This window comes from Trachurus japonicus, chromosome 23 (assembly GCF_045865225.1).
Source record: "Trachurus japonicus isolate A0001 chromosome 23, Traja_1.0".
NCBI lineage: Eukaryota > Metazoa > Chordata > Actinopteri > Carangiformes > Carangidae > Trachurus > Trachurus japonicus.
Window position 1 is genome coordinate 12,369,504 of NC_140929.1, and position 25,595 is coordinate 12,395,098.

Here is a 25,595-nt window from a genome sequence, read left to right on the forward strand (position 1 = left end):
ATCCACACAGAGAGGAGGCTACCCATGCTTCCTCAGCTTTACCCACTCGTTCTGGTTGAAATTGATTTCAAAATATTATTTCAAAGCTGATATAATAATTGAGAGAGTCCAATGTAACACATCCTGTCATCAGTCACCACAGACTAGATAACCCGCTAACAGCTGCACTTGGTACAGACTTCATGCTGGGATGTGAGGCGCACACGTCACTGCTGTGAAAGAGCGTTTGAAAAGTTGAAAATAGAGGGGAAAAAGTGCAGATTGGTGTGACAGGGGGAAGGGAGGGGGGGCATATGTATTTTCGAGTGTGTGCAATTTTTTTTACACTTTAACTGGAGCACTGGAGGTGAGTCATCATCTGTAATGACACTGCTCTTCAAAAGCAAAGAGGGGAAAATGATGTGTGATCGGCGCAAATACCTGTTTTGTTTGCCGTGTTAATAAGCTGAGCATGAACAGCTCTCTTTTTCTGGAATCTATTGAAAGCATCATTTATTAGCCAGATGCTATTATTGTGCTAATGTTGTAAAATCGTTACCAGGATGTTTTGTACGTGGTGACACTACCTTCCAGTCTATTCTCTTTATTTATCTCATCTCTGTGAGAAAAGACACCGCTTTTTCTGGGTAGCTTCATTTTTGCTCTCTCCCACAATCCCTGAAGTAACATTTTGGAAAAATTATTTCAACTCTCATGTACTCACGTTTTGAGCGTGCCAGATGTCATGAGCTCTGTGACCAGAACAATACATTTCTTTCCTTTGCAGGGCCCCTCCCACGAGTCGTAGAAGCGGACAATGTTAGGATGCTGGAGACCCTTCAACATCCCGGCCTCTTCTTTGAAGCGCTGTCGCTCCGACTTGGACAGCTTACGATCCTACACACAGGACAGAGGGAGAGAATTAGTCATAGGTGCACAATGCAAAGGAAACGTTCATCTGAAATCTGGAGGGTAGAAGCATTTACTCAAACAAAGCACGTTGTGTTAATAGTACAACATGATTATAGTGAGAGTGATTATAATCAAATCAAGCAGGAAGAGCTTTTGAAGGGAGGAGAGGGAAGCTAATTAAGAGGAGAGAAAAACGACAGCGAGAGAGGAGCCGAGGAGAAACAATAAACAGCAACAACAGCAGTACCCTGACAACAGGGTACAAAACATTTTTTTAAATCCACCACTGATGCTTTTAAAATACAACGTACAGTGAAATATGAAACCAGGTACCAGGCATCAGAAAATGTTGCCAGATAACATTAAAACACAGCTCTAGGGAGGGATTTGGACATGGATGAAACAGTAGACTGTCCTTTCATCTAAACTCAAAGCAGCCATGAACATCCATTACTGCGAGTCTCAGGCTGAATTTTCACCTGGACTTTTTTTTTTCCCCATCTGCACAATACCTGCTTCATTTCTCTGTCAGGAACTTGATGGCAAAAGAGTAAATAAGGCGGGGTCGTAAATAAACTGGATTGTCTGTATTCACATGTGAAGTAAAAGTAGTTCAGCTACTAGTGGAACAAAACTCAATCTGATAATTATTTTCTTCATTGATTATTATACAACAGTACAGTCAGAGTTATTCAAGTGGATGAGAGAGACTCATTCATCATTTAACTCAAATGTTATTTCTGGAAGTAAATAATTCTTCTATGCAGTTTTTTTTAACAATCCAAGCTAGATAACAACATTAAGGTTAAAATCCCGGTGCTGTCTTGCTTTATATCAGCTCTCATGAAATGTAAATCTAATCAAATTACAGCGGGCTAACTAGTTAAACTGTTAATCAAGCATTAATTAGCACTTGGTATTTAACTGGCTTAGCAGGGATGAATGCATTTCCATAAATAACTTTTGAATTAAATGATGCTTGGTCATCAAAAGAGCATGAAGGGATGGAAATAAGTCTGGATACTTCAGCGCACACCTGAGGTAACATGAAAACACAGTTGCAGCAAGTTAGTGAGCGGGTCAGGAAAATGTTTGTGTTGCTTAGCAACGGTGTGGTGCCAGTCCGGTTGCAGAACCATCTGTGTCGGCGCGGCCAAATAAATGAGTGAGAGTCATGTTGGACTGAACATCAATCAGCACGGCTGTGATTATCCTGTGAACTGTCTGAACTGAGCGGATGTTCACTCCCCCTCATTTTATAATCCGACTATAAAATAATCAATGAGTGTGATCAATTAATTGACTTTTCAGCTCTAATTAAGTGTCGATTAGCGAATGGGTAAATAAGAAAGTGATTTCGGACACACTGCACTTCACTCCAACACACTTCAAAGCCTGAGGCACTGGCTCCTGCTCCTCTTGTCTGTTTATTTGCTTCACACCAAACTTTAAGCGAGTCTTTATTAGCGCTGGTCGTGGGCACCCAGTGGGAGCTCGACCAAAACAAGCTAAGAAATGAAAGTTACAGTCCACATTCTTCATCCTGGTCAAGAATAGCTTCTTAGAAAACGTCCGATGCATCCACACACACACAGAGTTTAACATGCATTCCAGCTCTGACAGCGATTCGTCAATAAACACCGATGCAAAGGGCAGTGTGGGCAGGTTGGATCTTGTAAAGAAGTGTTGGTGTGCGCGTGTGTGTGCATTCTTACACTTGCTAGAGCTGTCAGACATTCATTTGAGCCTAGTCTGTGTTGTGCTTGTTCACCCGTCTAATAAATCAGTGTTATTTTGTCGTTGGTTTGCTTTTATTTGAACAATAAATCAAATGGAATTTAAAGGAATATAATCTATGGTAATTTGTGTTTGCATGTGCACAAGCTTTTGGCTGAGTGTGTTTGTAGTTTCCTCACCAGCTCTGTGTCTAACAGTAGCTGACACATCCAGCACATCAGTGGCCCAAAAATAAACAAAATTGGAGCTGTCTGACAATGATAAAATAACATGACGAAAGCTCAACACTTGGAGGATTTAAGCCCAAATATGGTTGCCACTTCCTCAGTGACAGTAAATGAATAAAGTTGTTCATGTGAAGTCTTCACAGCTAACCTGCAGTTATAAGTAGGCTGCACCAGATATTACAAAAACAACAGATTAAAACAAATATGGAGGAGATGTTCCAATTAACCTGGAACAAAGAGAAATTTGTGCTCCGGGGAGGAAAATCATGACACACATCCCCAAGGTTTCATAATGTCTGTGACCCTTTTAGAGGATGAAATTATAGGCAAGTGAACAGACGGGGCCGGTCAGTGGACGAGCACAGACGGAGCAGCAGCACCGACGCAACGGTTTGAACGTGTCTGACGACAGAATAACTGAAACACAGAGTGGGAACAGACTCGGAGCACAAAGAAATTTAAGGCTGCATTAAAGAAGCAACAGTGATTTTAAAAGGTGACGCAAGATCCGACGTTGAGAGGTTAGACACCTACTCCAGCAACATCATCAGGATTATCACCATGGCAACCAGTTTTAAAAAGAGGTCCAATGAGGAGCACTTCGGCTCCAATTCAACTGTTTCGTTGTTTTTATTCAATAAATATTGATATTTCTAATATACAGGTAGAATGTGAATCACTGCCCATTCATTATAGCATTGTATTGTTCTTGAGTATTTTATTTATACATGAATTAACTAACAAAAAACAAATGCAACGAGTGCTTTAGTTCAAACCATCCACGACAAAGAAAATCCTCATCATCAATCATTCAAGTGGTTCAAAGCTACACTACACTCCCTGAATGTGTAACAACAGCCACAAAATCCCTCAACACACCCAGCGCAGCGCAGCGCAGCGCACCGGCCGACCGACAACAACAACTCAGCTCTGAAGATTCAGCCTGGTCACAGTGAGAGAGTCTTTCTAAAGGTTATAAAGCTATTAGAAAACCTTGTGAGCTGCTTCAGAGATTAGGACGATCTCCGAGGTGATGATCTCATATTGTCATATTGTATAACCTGGGGCCTCATCTATATCATATGACTTACAGACAGAGAGAGAGATGGAGGGAGGGAGACAGAGAGTGAGGGAGAGAGAGAGAGAGACTGAAAGCTTCAACATGTTTCTGAGTGCATTAATGTGCATGGAATCCGTGTGTGTGTGTGTGTGTGTGTGTGTGTGTGTGTTTTTCAGGGCCCATAACAGCTTATCTCTTTATCCTACAGCACAAACCCTTTCACTGATGATGGCCCATTAGCAACTGAAACACCGAAGCAGCATCCACATGTGCTCACTCACTAACTCTTCCTCCTTGTCTCCATCACTGCCCTCCTCCTCCTCCTCCTCCTCCTCCTCCTCCTCCTCCTCTTTCTTCTTCTTTTTTGCCTGTTGTGATCATGTGACCCCTGTGATCACATGACCATCGCCGTAGGTCACCTGACTGCCTGGAAGCCCACATTCCATTTCCCAGCAGCACTCAGAAAAGACCCTGACCACCCATATCACCGTTATACACCTCCCTCAGGACACTAGAAGATTACCTAACCCCCCCGCCCACCCCCACCCCGTCCTGCTCTCTCTTATCGAGTGTGTTCGTGCTTGTGTGTGTGTTTGTGTGCTTCCGATTGTGTGCGTCCACAGACATGAGCAGACAGCAGGTCTGGGGGTGGGGGGGCTTCCTAATCCATTATTAATGTTTCCTTCTTCACTCTTGAGTATAAATGGGTACACATCTCTCTCACACACACATAGTAAAAGCTCTATGTGAAATACAGTAACCGTAGATCTGCAACTGATGTATGAAAAAAGAAAAAGCGCCGTGAGCATATGGGTGTTAGAGGAATTAATCTGAATCAAGTCTCCTTGTTGAGAGCGGTTGTTTTATTCCTCTCTTCATCCCTTCTTCTCTGCTCCGAGCTTCAAAACATCATGAGACTTGAATTTGTCAGACTCAGAAATATCCTCTCATTCTTCATCCATGCCTCCCTCATTCTCTCTGTCTCTCTCTCTCTCTCTGTGCCTCACACACACACACACACACACACACCTAAGTAAGATGAGCCTATTCAGTCAAATCTGCAGCTCCTTATCTGACACTCACACACTCCTCGTCTCGACATAAGGACTTCTCACTCTCTAAGCCCCGTATTGCTTACTCACTATCTTCCTTGCACCTATCTGAGGACTTGAAAGAAGCCACCTATACATCCCCGTGTAAGTGACAGTCATTTCTTAGTCTGTCTACCCTATTTCGGCACACATCATCCACACACACCCACCCACACCCACCCACATGCAAGCAGGCAGCCAGACAGACAGACAGGCGGGCAGGAACAGAACTGGCAGTGTTAAAGCATTATGCAGCTTCCTGCGGAGAGGCTGAAAGCTGAAACCCTCTGATCAGCTCATCTAGTCTGGACATCCCACTGCGCTTTAACACTCTGTGATCATCTGCTCTGGTCTGCTGCACCCCAGCGAGCGTGCCGCGCTCCCAGCACCAGATGGATGGAGGTCGCAGCACAAGACAACACCGCCAGTGCCAGAAAATTCAGACAGTAAACACCCCGACATGGTCCAGACTAGTTCCTGGGTACCGAATTCACAGGATGTTGCATCTCTCCTGAGGACAGCGGAGGTCTAAATATAGGACAAATAATTGCATATGACCCGTTTCTCAGGCCTTCTATAATATGAAAACTTAATTTGTTTAGTGAGAGAACCGAAAACATGTTGGAAGGAATAGAAGTGGCTGGGAAATTCACAAACTTTGACCATGTCAGCAGCTAATAGGCCATAGATTCCACTAAGTCCTGTTACCTGGGACTGGTAGATTTAACAATCCTGCGCAGTGTTTATTAGGGCTGAATACTGAGAACTCAGATCTGGGCATTTCCTGGGGATTCTCATCAAAATCTGTTCCTGTTTCTCAGGAAAAACACCTAGAGGATGCCAGGACTATCAACATCCACACGCATTGTGGTGTTGTGTGCAATGAAAAAGCGAAGGTATCTGCTGAAACAGATACCCTCTGTAGCCGTCACGGCGGTAACATAACTGGATAAACTCTTCATCCTCAGGAGATTCTCCTAACAACTTTTCACCCCTACAAAGGCCGCTGTGTGGCAAAAATATTTTTTCTGATTAAATGAAAAAAATTAAAAGTGATTAAACGTAACCACACACGCACAGTTCAAAGACGGACTTCATCATCACATCGAACCTCCGCTCCAAAGCCACAACGGTAGGGCTGATTGCAGAGCAGCGTTCAACAGATGAAGCATTGAGAGCAGGAAATGATTCTGTTGAGTTGCTGTTGTGTTTTCTACGTCAAATATGGCGCTTTGTTTAAAAAACGTATCACTCTCCTCAGAAAATATCACCACATAATCCAACAATTATGAAATAATGACATAAAATCAAAGACACATAATGGTGCACAGCGATGCCGAGCAGCTGATTATTGTTTACTTGAGTGATACCATTCATCCCGTTCGCCTCGGAGCAATATGTCAAATATTACACACTGTGCAACAAGCAGCCATGTGACCACAGAAAAACTGTATTCAGACCATCCTCAAAGTAGTAAACTTTGCTTTGGGTCAAAGACACTGATGAAAATCATTTCTTGGAGCATGTTTATGAAAAGCTTTTTACTGCTGAGAGCGTTTAGAGATGATTGAGTTCAAAACCACATGTTGAAAACACAGGGACTCGGCCAAGGTCTGCAGCTGCACCCGAAAATAAACGTTGTACATGAGGAGTATAAGCAGAGTAGTAGTACTAGGACTAGCTGCAGAAGATTTGAGAATAACTACACTGCAAAAAAAGAGGAAAAAGTGCAGTTTTATTCCCTGCAACCACATTGTAGTTTTGCCCTAAGATCCTTATTCTAACACTCACCAGAACAACTGGCAGCATCCTATTCACTATAATCACGTTACCCCCATTTTGGGGAGCCTGACTGAACTATAAACTTTTCATCCCAGTTTCTCCAGAATGTGTTGTTGACCCAATTTGATTTTCCTCTGATCAACCTTCGAGTCCTGCCCCACATTTCCAAGAATGTTGATTTGTAAGGAGAGGGGGAAAAAATCAGGACTTGTAAATCTTTATTATATTAAGCCTCTCGGGTTGAGTGAGTGAGCTGATTTGTTTCTATACAGTAAAAGACCTACTCAGGGTGGGGTGGTGTGTGTGTGTGTGTGTGTGTGTGTGTGTGTGTGTGTGTGTGTGTGTGTGTGTGTGTGTGTGTGTGTGTGTGTGTGTGTGTGTGTGTGTGTGTGTATGTGTATAAGTGTCTCTCAGACCCCCCACACTCTGGAAATGCTCTCCTGCAAAGAACCGCAAACCCCCCTGCAGTGCACACACACACACATACACACACCTAAAAAACATGTACGCAAAAAGACACACACACACACGTGTACATGTTTCACTTAGACACACAAACCAAAACCTCTCCAAGACCTTTACCACAGCTTGTTATGGTAGGACAGAGGGAGGGGGAGCGAGAGAGAGAAAGCATCTGTTATGAATAAGGATTATTGAAAAGTGGATGAAAGTTCCAGTAAAAGTCAGAACAGGAGAAAGATGGAGACTGATCTCATCATTTAAACAGAAGAAAGACTAGAGTCCACGCGTTCATGTGTTTGCTTTTTCTTTTTGTCCTCTCCTTCTCTTTCTGACCACCTCCCTCGCTCTCACTCTTTGTTTCTCCATCACCACCCTCCCCTCCCTCCTTCCCTCCTTGACTCCCTACCTCCCTCCTTCCCTCCTTTTTAGTTGGTTTTTGGTTTCCCATCAGTCACCACTCTACATATTGCAGTAACCAGGGCCATATGTGTGCACATGTGTGTGAGCTGTAGTTTGACACAGTTGCGGCTGAGGAAATGTGGTGAGATACAAGCATTATTGGGTTTCCGTCTTTGTTCTTTTTGGAAATATGGTGATTGTTGATGTGTTAATTGTGCGATTTTCTGTCTTCTGGTTTAGTTTTTGTAAAACGGTGATCGCACAAAGTTCCGGAAAAAGCATGATCAGGTATCTTCTATAAGAGGGACGCACTGATCTCTCTTTCTTTGTGCGATTTTTAACACAACTACAAACAGACCCATTCATCAGGATGGGTTCAATAACAAGCCTTATGTGAGTGTGTGTGCACATGCTGTGAACTCTTGTGTTAACAATAGGTGCCATCTCTGCCTGCCACTCACTGTGCACCCTATTGTCTCATCTCTCTGTGCTCAGGCTGCACACACACACACACACACACACACACACACACACAGACTCACACACACACACACACACACACACACACACAAACACACACACACATACACACCACCTCCCCAGCGACCACCAACAGATGCACCATGTGCCAGTGCAGTCATCACCCTCTGCTCTGCCGGTCACGCCTCATCTCCCCTCAGCTTCCCCGTCTCCCCCGTCTCCCCCGTCTCCCCCCCTCTTTCTCCCTTTTTCTGCCTCTCTCCTCTCCCATCCTTTCCTCTCCTTCCCTTGCTTCTTTTCTCTTTTCCATTCATGGGGTTACCTAAAATATAAGCAGGATGCTTTCTTTAAAAAAAAAAAAAAAAAGGCCTCCCTCCCTCCCACATAACAGGCCACAGTTCAGCCACTTGATCCTGTCATCTTGATCCAGGGGTAATGAGAGGAAATCTGAGGATAATGAGTGGAACTTCTGGTGTAAAGTTGTTCCCCTCTAAAGTGTTAATCCTTAACAGAGCAGCTCACCATGCACAAAGAATCGCATCCCAAATTTGGAGGTAATGAGTAAAACATGGTGACACACGGGGGTTTCCAAAGTTCAGAGACAACTGAAGGAGAGAAAAAAAGATCAACTATCCCATTTATATCACCATAAAAAACACAGAGTTTCTGGGATTTATTTGGTTTTAACATATCTATGTACCTCTGACCTTCAGGATGCCAAATTGTATCTCAAGATAATAATCTAACACCAATCTAATACCCAAATCCTGAATCAGCTGAGCAAATCTGTGCCAATACCCAAGGCTCCAATAAAGCTCTATTCATTCATTGATTGTGGTTTTGATTGAAATGATTAGCTCCAAACAATGGAGCTCCTTGTTCACCGTACAGGAAACAAAGATCCAATTAAATCACGTGAACAAAAACAGGGATCCAAAGTTTTATAGTTTTGCATCAGAAGGTTTTTTTTTTTATTACTTGCGTCAGCTTCATTATTACATTAGTATGACAGGAAGATAATCAGGGGTGATTTTAACTGAGGGTTTTAGGACGAGTCTGAAACGAAACGTGATGAAATATGATATTTAAACGTGTAAATAAGTAATAAACAGTTATTATCTGTCTATATAAGACAAATGTAGACATAAGGTTTTTAGAGCAAAAATGACGGCATCCTTTTGAATTAGCTATAAAATATATTGAGTTAAGTTTGTTTCTGATCCCCCAATAACATCCCTGTTAAACTTTTTAAAAGTAAACAGCATCTTGTAAAGCTGATTCATTTATATATATTATATATATTTTACGTGTCTAGTTTGATTGATTTGCCAGTAAAACGCTCTTTGAACTATCACAAAGATTAATTTGAAACATGAGACATTTGAGGTAATGACTGTCATATATCAGCAACCCTGTGGGCCTTGAAGGGAACCCAAACTTCTTTGAACTTGCGAGGATTTGACCCTTTTTTTTTCACAAGAGGCCACATCGTGCTGCTGCAGCATGTGTGTCATGTGTTCGAGTCAAATATGTATAAATCAGTGGTGCTTCTGTGCATGTGTGTGTGTGTGTGCTTCAGCCTTTTTAAGTGTTTTTCCAGTGACTATATGTGTGTTAGTATCTTTGAATGTAAAAGGTTGCAGCCTTAATATAGCGAATGTCCACCTGCCTCTCTGTTAACACATCATAAACAAACAGATGCAGCAGATACTGATATGTTGACGGGTGTGATCCGTCCACCATGTGACTGACTGCTGCTCAGGCGTTTAAATCTTTTTCACTACGACTGAGTGACAGGTATAATGTTAAAATAAGGTTAAAAAAAATGCAGCGCTCCTGAGCAGGTCCGTATGGTCGGAAGCAAGGAGAAACATCCCATATGCTGTAAGGAGGATCACGGATCATGGGTGAAATCCCTTCTAAAGCCTGCTAAAACACCAACAGATACTACTGGCAGGGGCGCGATACCAAGAAACCCTGAGCGCGTTATGTGGCGTGTGTGTGCTTATGTGCAAGTCCCCCCGGATCGCACCGGGTGTAAATGACGTCTTATAGCGAGGTCCTGACACTGTTACAGTAACTGATGATCTAACACAGGGATCGGGCCGACGCCAGGGAGAGAGGACGAGGGCTGTCCCAGATAAAACGATTACATAATCTGAGAGGACTATCCCTTTACACTCCATTAAACGTAGGCCTCCACGATTAACGCCCAAGCTGAACTTTAGCACTTCTCAAGTTTCGCTTTAAAGAGCATCAGCAGCCACAAGCAGCCAATCACCGAGCAGCATCTTCTCTGAAGTCCTGCTGTAAACAACAGCCAGCGAGGAGTTACACTCACTGTGGAGGAAAAAGCTTCAGTGTTTTTAAATGAAAGCGATGTCCGCTCATCTTCTCTTGTGTTGAACATAGGAACCAAGAAGCATTTCAACCTCCTCTCTGTGAGTGACAGGGATGATTGTGGCCCCAGTGTTTATCATCATGTGTGCATATGAGCAAACTTCACACTTTTTGACACACAAAATACCATTAGGTTATTGTAGACATCAATTTGTTCGTACATGGTTAGGAGGAGAGAGAGGGAATGACATGCAGCAAGGTGCCGTGGGTCAGACTCAAACCCTTGCCATTGCAGTTCAGACCTGGCCCATGTGGTACGCGCTTCACCCAGTAAACCACCTACAGTAGGCGCCCTGATACTACAACACCTTCTATTTTTTACCCACATCATTTTGTAGCTTTGATATAGAACAGAGCTTTTTAGGTCACACACACAGAGGAGAGTAGAAGTGAGCAATTAAGACGGTGGTTTGAATATTTAAAGTACTGAATAATTCTGCTTCGTCAGCCTGACGACCACACGAGTGAGAGTGTGTTTACTTGGACATAGTGACGCTTTGGCACAAACAAATACTGACTCTAAGAATACTACACACACACTGATGCTGTGGTCTCATTTCGAACTCCTCCACGAGCCAGCGTGGTTGTCAACACATTAGCACACACACAAATGTATAAAAATCAATGTACAAACTGTGTGACCCGCGCATGCATGTGCGCCTAAATACACAAAGACACGCCTCCTATCTATACAACAAACATAAAAGGGGGGGATTAGCTTATGTCAAGAGAAAAGGAGAGAGTGGAGAGAGGGCACGACATGGAGGAAGAGGTAGAAATGAGAGGAAAAGGAGGAGGTGAATGTGAAAAACTAAAGTCAAAGATCAAATATTTAAGTCACCGAGCCTTTTTTTCCTCCATCTTTCCCCCCTTTGTATCTCTGTGCCCCCTTCTGTCTCGCAGCCGACGTCTCTCTCCTTTTCCTCCACTCACAGTGGCCTATATTTCTCCTGCAGCTGGTTAGTTGAGTGGAGGGAGAGGAACTGATTCAGGCCCGAGCTCTGACAGGGTAACCAGAGAAGTTAAACAGATACAGGCTACCAGCGGAGCCCCGCACCAGAAAGAAAAGTAATCTATGACACACAACTGGACGCGCTCCAGAAACGTCCAGAAGCCAAATGAACGTGTGTGTGTGTGTGTGTGTGTGCGTGGATGACCATGTGCATGTTGGTGTGTGTTTCTCTGTGGGTCTGTCTGTGGTTTTGTTACATGCAGGTTTTGGGGTTAATTTGTTCCAGATGAGAGGCCATTACTGCCAAAGCGCACACTGTTACAAGACATTAGCCTAGTTTTTCTTGTACTTTTGTCTCCATCGTGCTCTCTCAGACACACATGTGCACACACATGATTTGAAGCAGGCATGCTAAACTGAGAAATGTAAGGAATCACCTCTAACATTTACAAATGGTGGCGCGGATATAAGCCCATACACAAAAGCACCAAAAAGGCATATATGACAAATATATATTTAGTTCTTAACTTAAACGGGACAATAATTGTATAAATAATTGAACAGATGCAGACACTGTGCACACGTGACCGACAAAACACGGGTGGGAAACGTGGAGGAGGGGGTGAGAGCAAACGCGAGGACGGAAGTGAGGTTAGACGAAGAGGAAATGGGCATATTTGTCCTCTGAAGTCTTTCCTGTTAGGATGTCACACAATGCAGAAACGTTCCATACGGCACCTACTCCTTCTCAAAGCAATATTCGTTTGAATAATGACACTTCACAGCAAACAAGACGAGGTAGCAGCTTCCTTGACAGACGAGAGCTCCACTGTGCAAGTCGCAGCAGATTCATGAGGAGGTGAAAAGAGGCAGAGGAGAAAAGACAAGCAGGAGGGAGAAATGGAGGTCGGATTATGTGACACAATGATGCAATAACTGTGAGAACACCATGTACACAAACACACACACACACACACGGGGTGTAGAGTTACTGCAGAGGTGCCTGTGTGTCTCAGTATACCCTCGCTGAGAGACAGATGTCAATGTCACAAGGACTGAGTCAGACTAACGCTTACATCGACTAAACACACACTGCCTTTGTCAAGCAAAATCACTGTCTCACAAGCACAATGCACAGACCACAGATCAGCTTTTCACCTACGCAGGCCCGACTTGGGCAGCCGGCCCAGGTGGACAGAATCACTGGGTTGCATCTGAGACTTCATTTTTAGCAGCACACCTGTCTGAGTTGTGAGCCCTGCAGTCATTGGGTGGAGCCTAAAGGCCTCATATCTACCCACAGCCTACCAGCGAGGCATGTAGGGGCCATCTGTAAATTGCTGCTGAAGAAAATAACCTTGGTTATGCTCTAAACTGCAACTGCAAACTTCTCACCCTGTGGGAAACTGTGGAGATGTTATTTTTGCTGAGGTGAAATTTTATCCATGATGTTGCAAAAGGTGTTCTGTGAATGAATATGTAAGAGAAGAGGAGAGGAAAAGAGGTACTGTAGTAGAGGCAGGAAATGAGTGAGGTGAGTTGAGGGGAGGTTCAAGACCAGCAGGAGGAGAGGATGAAAGTGAGGGAAATTGAGAAATATGTTAGGAGGAAAGTATAAATAGGAGGGGATGAGGGGAGGGGGGCAGATGGGAAGAAGAGATGATGAGAGGAAGATGAGAGGAACATGGGAGGGTGGCAGATGTTAATGGTTGATCAGGAGTAACGGGGAAGCTGAAAGAGGAGGTAAAAGAGGACATGTTGAGGAGGAGAGGGGCTGGAGAAGAGGGGGCGGGGTGGGGGCTGATGTGAGAGGAGGTGGGAGGGAAGAGAGAAAAGATAATGAACTGTCAATTGACACAAAGGCAGAATTGTACAACTTCGTAATGAGTCTCATTCTCAGGAAAGATAAGTGTAATAATGACAACGAGGCCCCACTAATGAGACCACGACACCGATTCACACTGTGTAACAACCTTTTCCTGAGCTCGCTGTTATACCCTGATAACACCAGCCCACATTAAAACTTTTAACAAAGACAATTCCATAAAGGAGAAAGTTAAAAAAAAAGTTTATTCATAAAGTGGCAGCCAAAATCACCCCTTTAAAAACATAAAAGGAATAAATTAACTTCTTATTTTAGAGTTACAAAGGTTTGTCCTTATAATACGACTTCAGGTCTCCAGACCCACTCCTCACTCGCTCATGCTTTTTGAAATATATTTAAGAATTAAACAAAGTTTTTAATAATTCATAAAACTCATCATTAAATGTGTATTTTATTCATGCTGAATATTATTCTGGGCTTAACGGCCGTGGGCAAAAAGTATTGGCAAAATTGTATCAATTCACAGACGTCCAGTATCAGTCTTTTATTGTGTAAACTGCAAATACGATTTCAAGTTTTTAATACATGAATACGAGTGTTAAGTGTATACTCGTACACTTACGGCTTTGTCTGTCTGTTTGCTTGGCGATCCCATATTGCAAGACTAAGAACTTTATCTTATTAGTAGATAAAACAGATGTTGAAAGTTTTTATTTCAGGACATAATTTCCAGTTGAAAAAATTAAAATAAAACAAAATGTATTACAATGTTATGACATTATGACAAAACATTTAAATGGAAATAATGTCATATCATGACCTTCATATCATGATAATATGATATCGCGAGGTCTCTGATGATTCCCAGCCCTAATCAACACATGAACATTTCACCTTTTTGACTAAAGGCTTCAAAGTTACCTGAACATAAACATCTCTCACTGTGTTTCTCCATCGAGTTCAAAGTTCAAACTGTGACCAATTTTGGACCCAAAACTTAAGAAACAAGTGCTTTTGTTATTTCACCTGCCTCTGCTTTGGTGTAATGGTTGGCAGACTTTCTTATGAGGAGAGAAGCAAGATAATTACAATAATGTACAGCTCTGTCGCCTCTGAAAGGAAACACTATAATTAATCGCAAAGTACATCTGGCTACAATTAGCTTTACAAAGACTTGTACAATAGCCTGGCTTTGTGCACGCACACATGCACACACGCACATCTTAAAGGACCCACGCTCAACAAAAATCCACACAGAGTACAAAACGCACAAAGGCAAAAGTGCACACACACACACACACACACGAACTGGAACAAAAACTTTCATTGTGCCTACACCCTATTTTACACCTGAATGTGACTCAGTATAAAAGATGTCCAACTTTCTGTCTTTGCAACAATGGCAACAATGAGAAATGATCATGCAGTTTCCAAGCACAGGTCGACACATTTACTGCTTAAAATATCCGTACAATGAAATATAAGTTGGGTTAGGCCAAAGAGACGCTGAATAATATAGTGATGCTTTTTTTTTCTTTTCCTCTCTTTTCTTTGGTCACATTCCTCTGTACAGTACAGTAGCAACCACCTGAGGGTAAAGTGAGTCGGGCTGTGAACGCTGCTGGTTTGAATTTCTAGTAGATGAGGTCAGAACATGATGGATGACCAAATCTTAGCAACAACTGTAGACAATGATTGATCACCGCACCAACGGGTCATGTTGTTGAAGTGAGGAAAAAACTGATCCCTACACACTCTCATTTAGTCTGCCATCATTTTGTCAATTAATCTATTAAGTATTTGGTCAATAGAATGTAAAAATATGGCAAAGACTTTTCCAAATGTACCAAAACATGAAATTACATGACAATTAATCAATTATCAAAGCAGCACTGAAATTATTTTTTTGTTATTTGACTAATGGTTTCACATCTAGGTCCAACATCTGATATCCATTGGTGTTTGGAGGTGTGTGTCCAAGTACAAAAATACATGACGTAGGGGCAAAATGTTCCAGATACCCACACACACATACAGACACACTATATAAATACACACACACATGGATGGCAAAAGAAAAAAGGAAAAATCTGGAAGACTTGTCGAGCAAGAGAGGGAGCGAGGGGGACACGGACAGAAAAAGAGGAGGTAATGTCAACAGAAATGACTCTACTAGACTTTCTGGCTGTGATAAAAAAAAAACAACACACACACACACACACACACAAACACATGTTACATCACGCTGCTGGAGGTTTATGAGAGGTCAGAAAAACAGGTTGAAGTCAAAGAGACGAAGAAAGTAGGTAAGAAAGTTTGAGAGTCTGGGCCAAACAGGCAGTGTACAGTAAAAAGACAGTGACAGAAGTGTGTTTGTGCATGTGTGTGTGTGTGTGTGTGTGTGTGCGCGCGTGTGTGGCTAAAGGATGTGCTGCTGCAGCAGGATGTTTGCATTGATGAATACATTTGGGGTTTGAAAAGCAGCTTCACTGTAACTGGCTGCGTGTTCAAACAGCTTCTGTGGGTTCACACACTTGATGTGACGTCTGGCAGCGATTCGGATTCATTCGGGGGTAAAGCTGGAGAGAGACGGCAGCAGTGTGTGTACTAGGACATGATCCATCAGAGCCACAACTTCAAAAGGCTTCCCACTCCGGTTTATGCTAAGTACTGCGCCGACACTTACAGCAGCATCAGTGTGTATGAATGTTGTGGTTGGAAGTCGGAGGTAAATCATTAATTTCTCTGATAAAAACATGAAAAACACCTTTACACTCTCTATCAGTCATGTTCTGAAACTGTCTGACGTTTATGAAAAGATCTGGCTGCTATCAGAGCGGCACCATTTATCATCGGCGGCAACTCACAAATGGGGCTCTCTTCAAAAAGCACTTAGGCACTGGGAATTAAACTTTAAACTACAGGCCTGCAATGCTGTCTGAACCCTAACCCTGTTAAAACATAACTGCCCTCATTCACCTGCTATCGATTCAATGGTAATTTAAATTTAGATGAGGGATGCAGCCCAGTTAGTGGCAGGCAGCTGTATGTCATCCTAGCTGCAACAATTAAATGCCGCTGTACAACAAAATATTTATTCAATTAACTGACTAATATTACTGCTGATGACTAAGAAGGGCAGCAATGTCAAATATTTTTGTTGTCATTGTTGGTGCAAACAATGCAGGTGTGTGACTCATCTACACACAAATCTTTCACAATGTTCAAAATGTCAAATCGCTGCACTGACATAGTTCACTGGCATGTGCTACTGTGTAAAACTGTCATTATCATAAGGCAACCCGGTCATAAAAATACTTGGGAAGTGACAACAATGGCGTCCTATAGCTGACATCGTGCGGATGTCATAATGACAACAGTTTAAAGGTAAGTTTAAAATCAATCAAGTGTATCCATCGTGTACGGTATATGAACTATAGAAACACACTTGAGTTGTTCTTTGCGTGTGATCACTTAAAGTCTGGAGGAAAAGGAGATGTAAAGAAGAGAAAAGATAGAAAGTACAGGGAGGAGGAGAAAAAACAAAGTTGAAGGCGACAAAGACGAGGACGAAGAAGAAAAAGAAGGAGATGGAGGAGGAGGAGGACAGAGTTAGAAGAAGCTCTACATGAAGCTATAGGTTATTGATCATGGTGGAAGCTGCTGTGTATGAAGCAAATTTACCAATAATCCATCTAAAATCAAACCATCTGCCTCATCAGTTCACCACAGGGCCAACCCGTGATAATGAAGAGTGATGAGAGATTGGCATGCAAACACACACACGTAGAATGGACTATGAGATTTCATGCTCACATCCTGTGTAGTCAGCACAGGACATCAGATATGACTCATGCATGTGTGCTGAGGTTTTCCTCTTTTTTCTTTTCCTCCTCCTCCTCCTCCTCCTTGTATCTGTCTCTGCTAATCTATCATCACGTCTCCCACAAATGGAGCCCTTAAGTGACCCAAACGCTGACCCCAGGTCTGACCTCAGACCCCTCTACTCAATGAGACTCTCAATCCACCTCCTTGTGTGTGTGCACACAAGTGAATGTGCTGATGTGGACGGATGCACATACTCTTTTTTTGAACACACACTCAACTGCATGTGGGATTTATTTACATGGATGAGTGTGGTATTTTCTCACTGCGAAGACCAACACAGATACAGATTATCTTCAATGTTACTTTTAAATATCAATCCCCAATCCACATCTGATACTGATCATTTTTTTGTGTTTTCCAGCCACTGGTTTGGTGGTTGATCTAGGATCATGTCTTTTTCAGTCAACAGTACAAAAAACTCCCACTGTGCAATGCAACAAGTATGCTACACTAAGGACAATGAATTTCAAAAATGCAACAATTAATCAATCATATGTGGTTGTTTGCGTGAATTAACATAATTATTAACATCATAGCTAATAGAAAACAATGCTAATGATCTCATAAATAAAAAGCAATATGTCTCAGGACACTACCTCACCTTAACTCTGCCACTATCTTTCACTTCTGAACAGGTTTTGCAAGCCAGATACCCGTTTGTGATTTTTTTTTAATTAAGTTTGTCTAATAGCGAAGTGCTGAGACTTAACTTACTGGTTTCAGTGTTTGACAACTAGTTGCATGAAAGCAGTCGGAGGTTACGTGGGAGTTTAAAGAGGAGGCTGCTTGATGAATGGAGGCCATGATTGTCCGTGGCCTCCATTCAGGGAGAAGACTCAGAGAGACACAGAGTTTACTGGGGTGAGAGTAATTTGAATATGATCCAGATGCCTTCATGTGAGAAGAGAAGAGAAGAGAAGAGAAGAGAAGAGAAGAGAAGAGAAGAGAAGAGAAGAGAAGAGAAGAGAAGAGAAGAGAAGAGAAGAGAAGAGAAGAGAAGAGAAGAGAAGAGAAGAGAAGAGAAGAGAAGACTGGTAAAGGTAAATAAGACGACAGGATATGTAATATCAGAAATATGAATCATGTGCTGCTGCTGCTGCTGCTGCTGCTGCTGCTGCTGCTGCTAACACCTCCAGCCCACGGGACTGCTATTTTTAGAGAGAGAGAGACAGAAAGAGAGTGAGAGAGAGCAAAAATATAACAGTGAGGAAGACAAACGGCAAAAGAGAGAGAGAGAAGACAGCAGGAAGAGCAGTGAAAGAATGAGAGGAGGGACAAGGGACAAAAAAGGAGCGCGCTGAAGAGAGACAGAATCAGTTAAGGGGCGAGCACACACACAAAAGATAAACAGAGGAAAGTGTTGGGGAGAGAGAATGAAGAGATGGACGAATGATTGTGCACCAGACTGAGAAAATACCTGGTTCAAACTACGGCCGTCTGGAGGATGACTGGAATGACGAACAAGAAGTAGAAGACAGAGAAGAAAAAAAAGAAAAGCCATGGTGCAAGCAACAAGAGGGCTGGGTGTGGAGGACGTCTTTTAGTTGGTTCCTCAGAACTGTATGTCATTTCCATGAGATGGGTGCACATACCTGCCATGGGCCACTGAGTCAGTGGGAAATTTGTTTGTCTGCCAACAAAAACGTGAGGCGACAAGTCATTATTACTATTTTATAGGTAAATGTGTTTCTATCAAGATTCAACCTGTCTGGTTAAATGACACATGTAGCCTATGTACTGTAATGAAATACGGGCACACTAGAAGACTAGGAGACAGAAGTGGAGTCACTGAATTTGGCCTCTTTGCTTGAAATAAAACAATCAAATGATGAAACAAGTAATAAAACAGTTGTTTTTTTTCCTCTTTGGATCAAATAAGTAGATGAATTGACTTGTGATCTCATTAAATCATCCACAGTTTGGCTAAAAAAAGCATTCGAACAAATCAATCAATCAATCAGTCGGGTCATTATATCAGTACTAGCTGCCTGGAGCTAATAGTTGTGTTGATACATGTTTTTGGGGGGTTTGGTTACAAGTAATTACAGTGCAGAGATCGAGAACATGTGATAATATGTTGCTGTATTAACTTATCTTTGCTCATACACCCATGTCTGATCATTTGAAAGTCAAATGTCAATATTGACCTATAAAATCCAGTGTCAGTCAGGCTTGAACTAAAAGTCATTCATCAGTTTTAGAGTGCCATAACACAATGGGTTAAGTGATCCATGCATGCGCAGCTTGGATTCAAGAACACACCCACAAAAACATTTTCACACACCCATTTACACCGAAATGATGCATCTGTTCTTTTGAAGTATCGCTAACTTCAGAGTTTGCTCCCCAACGGCAAACTTGAGCTTAATCTCGCCAAACCTCCTGCTTGGCAAAAGCAGGTGTGTATGCATGCGCACATTGTTTCAAGCGACGACTATCGTTCATTTTGTTTTGTAAGCGAGGCGGAAAAACTTGCTGGCAGAGCTTGTTTTGGTTAATGGGGGAAAAAAGAGGTTCTTCAATGAGTTAAGGTTTATTTATGACCAGGGAAAACCAGAAACACAAGTTTTAAAATTCAAATAAATAAATAAACAGCGTAGTGAGGGATTCCCAGGAGAGGTAAAAACCTCATGTTGTTGTATTTACGTGCAGTTTTGTTTGCGTGATGGCCCGTCCCATAGTCGAGTGTTACAGAACGTGCTGATTACCACTCACTCCAAAAAATACACATACAAACAGACACTTTATTCTTCACGTTATTGCCCAATATTTAACCAAGCCACACAGATTGAGTTCTCAGTAATCTGTGGTGAAAGAGGGACAAACCTGATGGGTGACACAAACACACACACATCCAGTTTTTCCTCCCTAACTAAGCAACAGATTGCAGACGGACTAACAGGTGCTGGGAAACTGGCATGTGCACAGGCGCAGGACACAGGAACTGAAGCTGGTGCTTCATCCAAGCTAGCATCAGCATTTGGTAGCTCTCCATCTTCCCCCTCTCGCCTCCTTCTCCTCCTCCGCTGCACCTTTTTCATCACTTTGCCCCCTTTTTTTTTTTACTTTCTTCTCCTCGTCCTCCCCCACTTTGCCCGCTCCAAGCTGCTGAGCTGAAACAGAGCTAATGTTTGGGCTAATTAAGGACATTCCCCACCACTGCAGTCTAGCAGATTTGCTGTTTCAACAAAAAGGAAAACCTTCTCAAGAGTTTAGAGTTAAATCCTCCCTAAAATGTGCTGGAAGATACTAGAAATGCCAGCAGTTCTTAGCCCTTTTGGCTACGAACCCACCCCCCCAAAACAAAGCCATGCTCTGTTGGGAGCCTAATCACGTATGATGGCGAAATAAATTAAAAAAAACACCATGCTGCCACTCCACATGCAAATTATCAATTCAAATATGCAAAGCAGAGCCAAATACATATTTATAACAAGAAAATTGATTATGCACAAACAACAGATCAATTTGATCAAAAATAATCTTGCAACACTCCCTTACTAATGCCAAATATTCTAGGAGCCTTTAACAGCAGATGTATTTCATAACACTATCATGTTATGACCAGTGGTGTTTCTCATGCATCTCACAGGTGGCTTGGATCAACCTGTTTGGACGGCAGCTTCCCTTGCACCGAAGTAATTTCATCATGGCAGAGAGACACAGGGAGGCAGCGCCATGCGATGAGAACAAATTTCAAGTGCAGCTGTTTGTCCACGGTTCATGTTGATACACCTTTTCTCTGTCTCTCTCAGCCTGTTAGGTTGTCTGCAGTGTTGACTTTGATATTCAGCATGCAGCACCGAGCGGAGGTAGCAAAACACAAAATGCTTTATAATGCTCACTGGCATGAACACAGACAGGTGTCATGTAGCAGGAGGAGCAGCAAGTATCACTCACAACCTCATCAGGCCAAGAAAACAAACCTGGAGGAGTCTGTTAAATTTTAATTCTGCAAATTGCGGCAAATTAAATATTTAGTGAAGGAAATAAATGAAAGGTTAAATATGGTAACAACTCTCTGTCAATCAGTCTGAAGTAAAATAAAAAAGAGCAGGGTGGAAGTAGACAGAGGCCTTTTGTACACAGGTAGCAGATAGCTGGCGGCTGACCACACGTTATCTTGAAATATGCATCTTCACACAGAAATAGCGCCATGCACAGTGTCTGTGTATGTGCAGGAAGCACAGAGTGCGGATGTGCTGTAGACTGCCATGTGGTTTGATGCCACCTGCAACCACAACTGCATTGCTGCAAAGTTTTGGCGCCTCTGAGTTTTTTTGTTTTGTTTTGTTTTTTTGCTATGGAGCATGTCAGCTTCTGTCACTCTGTCACATGAAGGTAAACAAAACACAAAACACCACCAGCCATCACTAATATTGATTACTGATTGGACAACTAGCAGGAGATGCAGCTTTGTGTCCCTAATATTTAAAGAATTCAGGATGTGAACTCCCTATAACCTGTTTGTCAGCAGGCAAAGTCACATGATTATGCATGCATGGCCACACACACCTCAAACACACAAACTGTTTAGACACACAGCAGCTCAGTGAAGCATTATCAACATGAAGCACATACAGCAGGATCTCCTCAGCGGCTGGCATACCCTGTTTTTATTTTCAATGTCTGTTACAACGTACAAGTTCAACCAAACTAGTCAAATGATAATTTTTTCTTCAGACTAAAGCAAGCTGAAACTAAACTGCTGCGTGAGCTGCTCTGTGCTCTTCCGCAAAAGCCCCTGGGCTAGGGGAGCATCTGGATATTGAATATACAATGGAGCAGACAATGTCTAAAGTACACAGGTTGAATGGGACTTCCATCAGACCACAGGGGATCTACAGTCCATTACCTTCTAAAGCTCCCCATTAACTTGCTGTCTCACTCTCACTCCGTCTGCGTCACCCTCACTTACTCTCCCTCCGTCTCTTTCTCTGACGTCGTCTGCATCTCTCTCTCTCTTTTTTTTAATCTTCTCCTTTCTGTCTGTCTGCATTTATCTCGAACATCGCACTCTCTTCTGGGGGTTGTTGCCTTTCTGTCCCTTTGAATTGTCTGGTGCTCTTCTGCCCTTGTCTCTCCCTTCACCCCTTTCTTCTCCCTCTGGCTTTTGCTCATGACTTATCTCTGTGGCTACTTCACTGTCCCTCTCTCTCTCTCTATGGTGGTTTTGCCACAGTTTCTGCCTAATACCTGTATAATTTGTGTCTGCATCTGTGTTACCGTCTCATGTTTAACTTTAGTTTGAAGGTCCAAGTTCATCTGCTCTCAAACTGTGTGTTCCTTTCAACAAGACTAATCTATAATGTTAAAAGGAGGTCAATTGTTTATGGATCCATTTTAACACTGAATAATCAATATTAGAGTGAACTAAAGCCCTGACACGCAGACTAATGACACATTTCACCAACAAAATCACATGTCAACTTGAAGCTTCTAAATTTGTGAGTTTTTAAAAATCATTTCAGACTGAATATCTTTGGGTTATTTGTCAGGCAAAACATGTAATTTGAAGTCATGTTTGATCATTTAATGGAACATTTACACTTGAAATTTTGCAACTGTAGTTCACACAATACAGCCCCTAATTGGTGTGCTCACATGTTTCAGGCTTCCTGCGTGACTTGTAACTCCATTACTGATAATGTGCACACATGCAATCATACATGCACAGTCAGCACAAGAAGAAGAACATGGGATATCAAATATTGATGGAGTGAGAAGGGATAGAGGCCTTTAGATAAGTTCTGGGAGAGACACACGAACCACTAACACATGACCTCCACCTGAGCCTCTCACTCATTCCTTACAGATGCATCTCTTTCTCTCCTCCTTCTTTCCCGTCATCCTCCCTTCTTTCTCTCTCTCTCTGTATTTTCACTATCCTTTTCTTCCACCTTGCGTCTCGGCTGCCTGCTCAGCGCCGCCCTCTCCTCGCTGTAACTTAGCCCGAGTCAACAACAGGGTGACAGAGGTTAGCTGTTTATCACCCATAGCACAATGAATAGACAACGCAACCCAACCCACACACATCCACGCACACAAAGGAAGGACAACAGTAAACAAACAGACCTGACCTCTCGGTCAACCCTGCTTTGTTATAATTTGTGTGTGTGCATGTCAGTGTGTGCGTTGCGGCACACATGTTTGTCTGAGCAGGAACGACGGGTGGGACGTTTTACTGCTTGCGAGCAACAGCTTTAACAGCTGAAACTTAAACATTTCAGAAAATATTGCGATCGTAACAACGTGTTTTATCCCAGCCGCTGCAGGAACAAGACCTCTCAGTAATATCTGATTGTGAGTTAAGACTGAAATTCACCTTAAAAGGACACTTGAACAGGACACGGGTCTGCTGCAAGGATCCAACATCTGACTTTTTGATGGTAAGATAAGACCATGAGGCAATATTCCCACATCCTGTCATGACATCATGCACCAACCACTTCAGGGGAGCACAAACCCTGCAATCAGCTGAGTCCGTGGCTTCAACTTTATTGGTTTATTGATCACTGACAGACCTCGAGACAGAGGAAACTGATTAATATGGATGTACAACACAAGCTTGTTATTATAAGATCACCGGTGATGGGGATTGACAATGGCACCTAATCTAAAAAAGGATAATTTAATATTATAAAAGATTTTCTGTGGTTTTCGCAGCATGCAGCGCTTTAAAAACATAAAGTAATACTGAGATCCACTGTTGGCAAACTGTCTACACTGTCTCACAATACCATGGTTTTATTACACGTTAAAATGATTTGTGGCAGATGACGGTTGCAAATCATGCAGCTGTTCATCCTCGCACCCGACCACAGCATTAAAAAGGCCAGAAGGGGCTTTCCCATTCAATTCAAACAGCATGAGGGCTGCATACCGTCCATGTGACCTCGCTCTGCGGTGATTACATCATGCAGACTGTGGCTTATGAGGGGATTGACTCCTAATCTGGTGAGGAGAACTTCCTACCTCTCTGACCACAGAACGTTTGATTGTGCGTGATTTTGTGTATGTGTGTTTGTCCCACTTCCCACTGACTCATCACTGTGTCCGGCTGGCATTCTCCCTCTCTCTCTCTTTCTCTCTCTCTCTCTCGGCGTATACTGACCATGGAAGTGATGAGTGAGATTAGAGATTGTAGCTAAGCAAACTTTCTAACAACTCCGTGGCATTCATTGGCTATGACGCATGCAGAGGAGACTCAAGTATCCTGAACCAACATGCAGCCAAGGAATAACAACAATTGCTCCTTCCTGTGCACATTAAAAAGTGTATTGTGTCTATAAAAAGTATATTAAAATGGATTTCAGCCTTAAAATCCATCATGTATTCTCATGTACAACTGTCGGCATCGAGAAATAAGGCTCGGGAGGAGCGGGTTTGATCATAGCAACCATTTAATCCAATAAGCATTGGCCTACTGTAGTTCCTGGGTGGAATATTTCCTTCCATTTTGCATACACAAAATGCTAATAGCCTCTTAAAACATAGTATCACAATGAAATAGTTTTACAGTGAAGTACCATTTGTCTAGTCTATACTTTTTAGCTTAAACTTACTGTATATCATTTGAAACTGTGTAAAGTTGAGCGTGGTCCTGCACACAGACGCTGACACACATATCAATTTGACACATGCAGCCACGCTCATTCTGCTCTAGTTATGGCTCAGCAGATGACACTCTGCTGCTCTGTTGCTATTTATAGACAGAAAAAAAACAGAGGGAAAAATCCCATCTCTTCTCTCTCTCTTTGCTCCCTCTCTCTCCGTCTCCGTCCCTCTCTTTTCTTTTCCCAGGGGGCTTCAGTTAAGGTCATGGAAGATGGAGAGAGAGAGAGAGATGGAACCAGAGAGTGAGAGAGGAAGACGGAGACTGAGAGTAAAGAGAAATGAAAGAGTGTGGCAAACACAACAACAGCACACACATATGCACAGCTGCACACAGGCAGAGGGCATTAATACATCACTTTCTTCTCTTTGTCTTACTGTGTTTCAGTTCTATTTCCAGACATAAACGAACCTGTTCAACTTTAACACCATTTCTGGTCTGTAGACGTTTTTATCCTGAGCATCAACTGGTTTGACTTGAATTATTTTTTTTATAAACCGATTACATATCAGAGACAAATTAGATTTTTTTTTGCCTTTTATAATGACAGAAATTGGTGATTTGGGAAAAATATTTTAAGCAAACTGCACAGAAAATAAAATGTACCTCAAAACAAAATTGAGCTTTTTCTACAACTGGCCTGTAATTCCTCAGCTACGGTCGGTACCAGTAGATAAACCTTCAGTGAGCAGCAGCAGTAGACGCCAACTGTGGATTAAAGCAAACACTGATAATAACTACTGAAATTTCAGCTTCACAAAATCTAATAAGCTTCAAATCTGCATT

At 42.5% G+C, this 25,595-nt stretch overlaps 1 protein-coding gene and 1 long non-coding RNA gene across 27 annotated transcripts in view; both read right to left on the reverse strand.

The window, feature by feature from the left end:
- The window catches only part of wnk1b (WNK lysine deficient protein kinase 1b), an 83,293-nt gene that overhangs the window by 43,064 nt on the left and 14,634 nt on the right, over positions 1-25,595 (reverse strand). For all 26 annotated transcript variants that reach the window (XR_015035063.1, XR_015035062.1, XM_085769311.1 and 23 more), the window contains exon 3: positions 704-876. Coding sequence is in view for 24 of the 26 variants with exons in the window: in XM_085769311.1 (XP_085625437.1) it covers positions 704-876 (173 nt within the window). In the remaining 2 variants the exon portion in view is untranslated. The remainder of the gene's footprint in view (positions 1-703; positions 877-25,595) is intronic.
- On the reverse strand, positions 7,971-8,365 carry LOC146962621 (uncharacterized). The gene is made up of 2 exons (XR_015035064.1): positions 8,212-8,365; positions 7,971-8,145 (listed from the first exon to the last, which is right to left on the reverse strand). It is a non-coding gene; the product is annotated as an uncharacterized LOC146962621 (long non-coding RNA).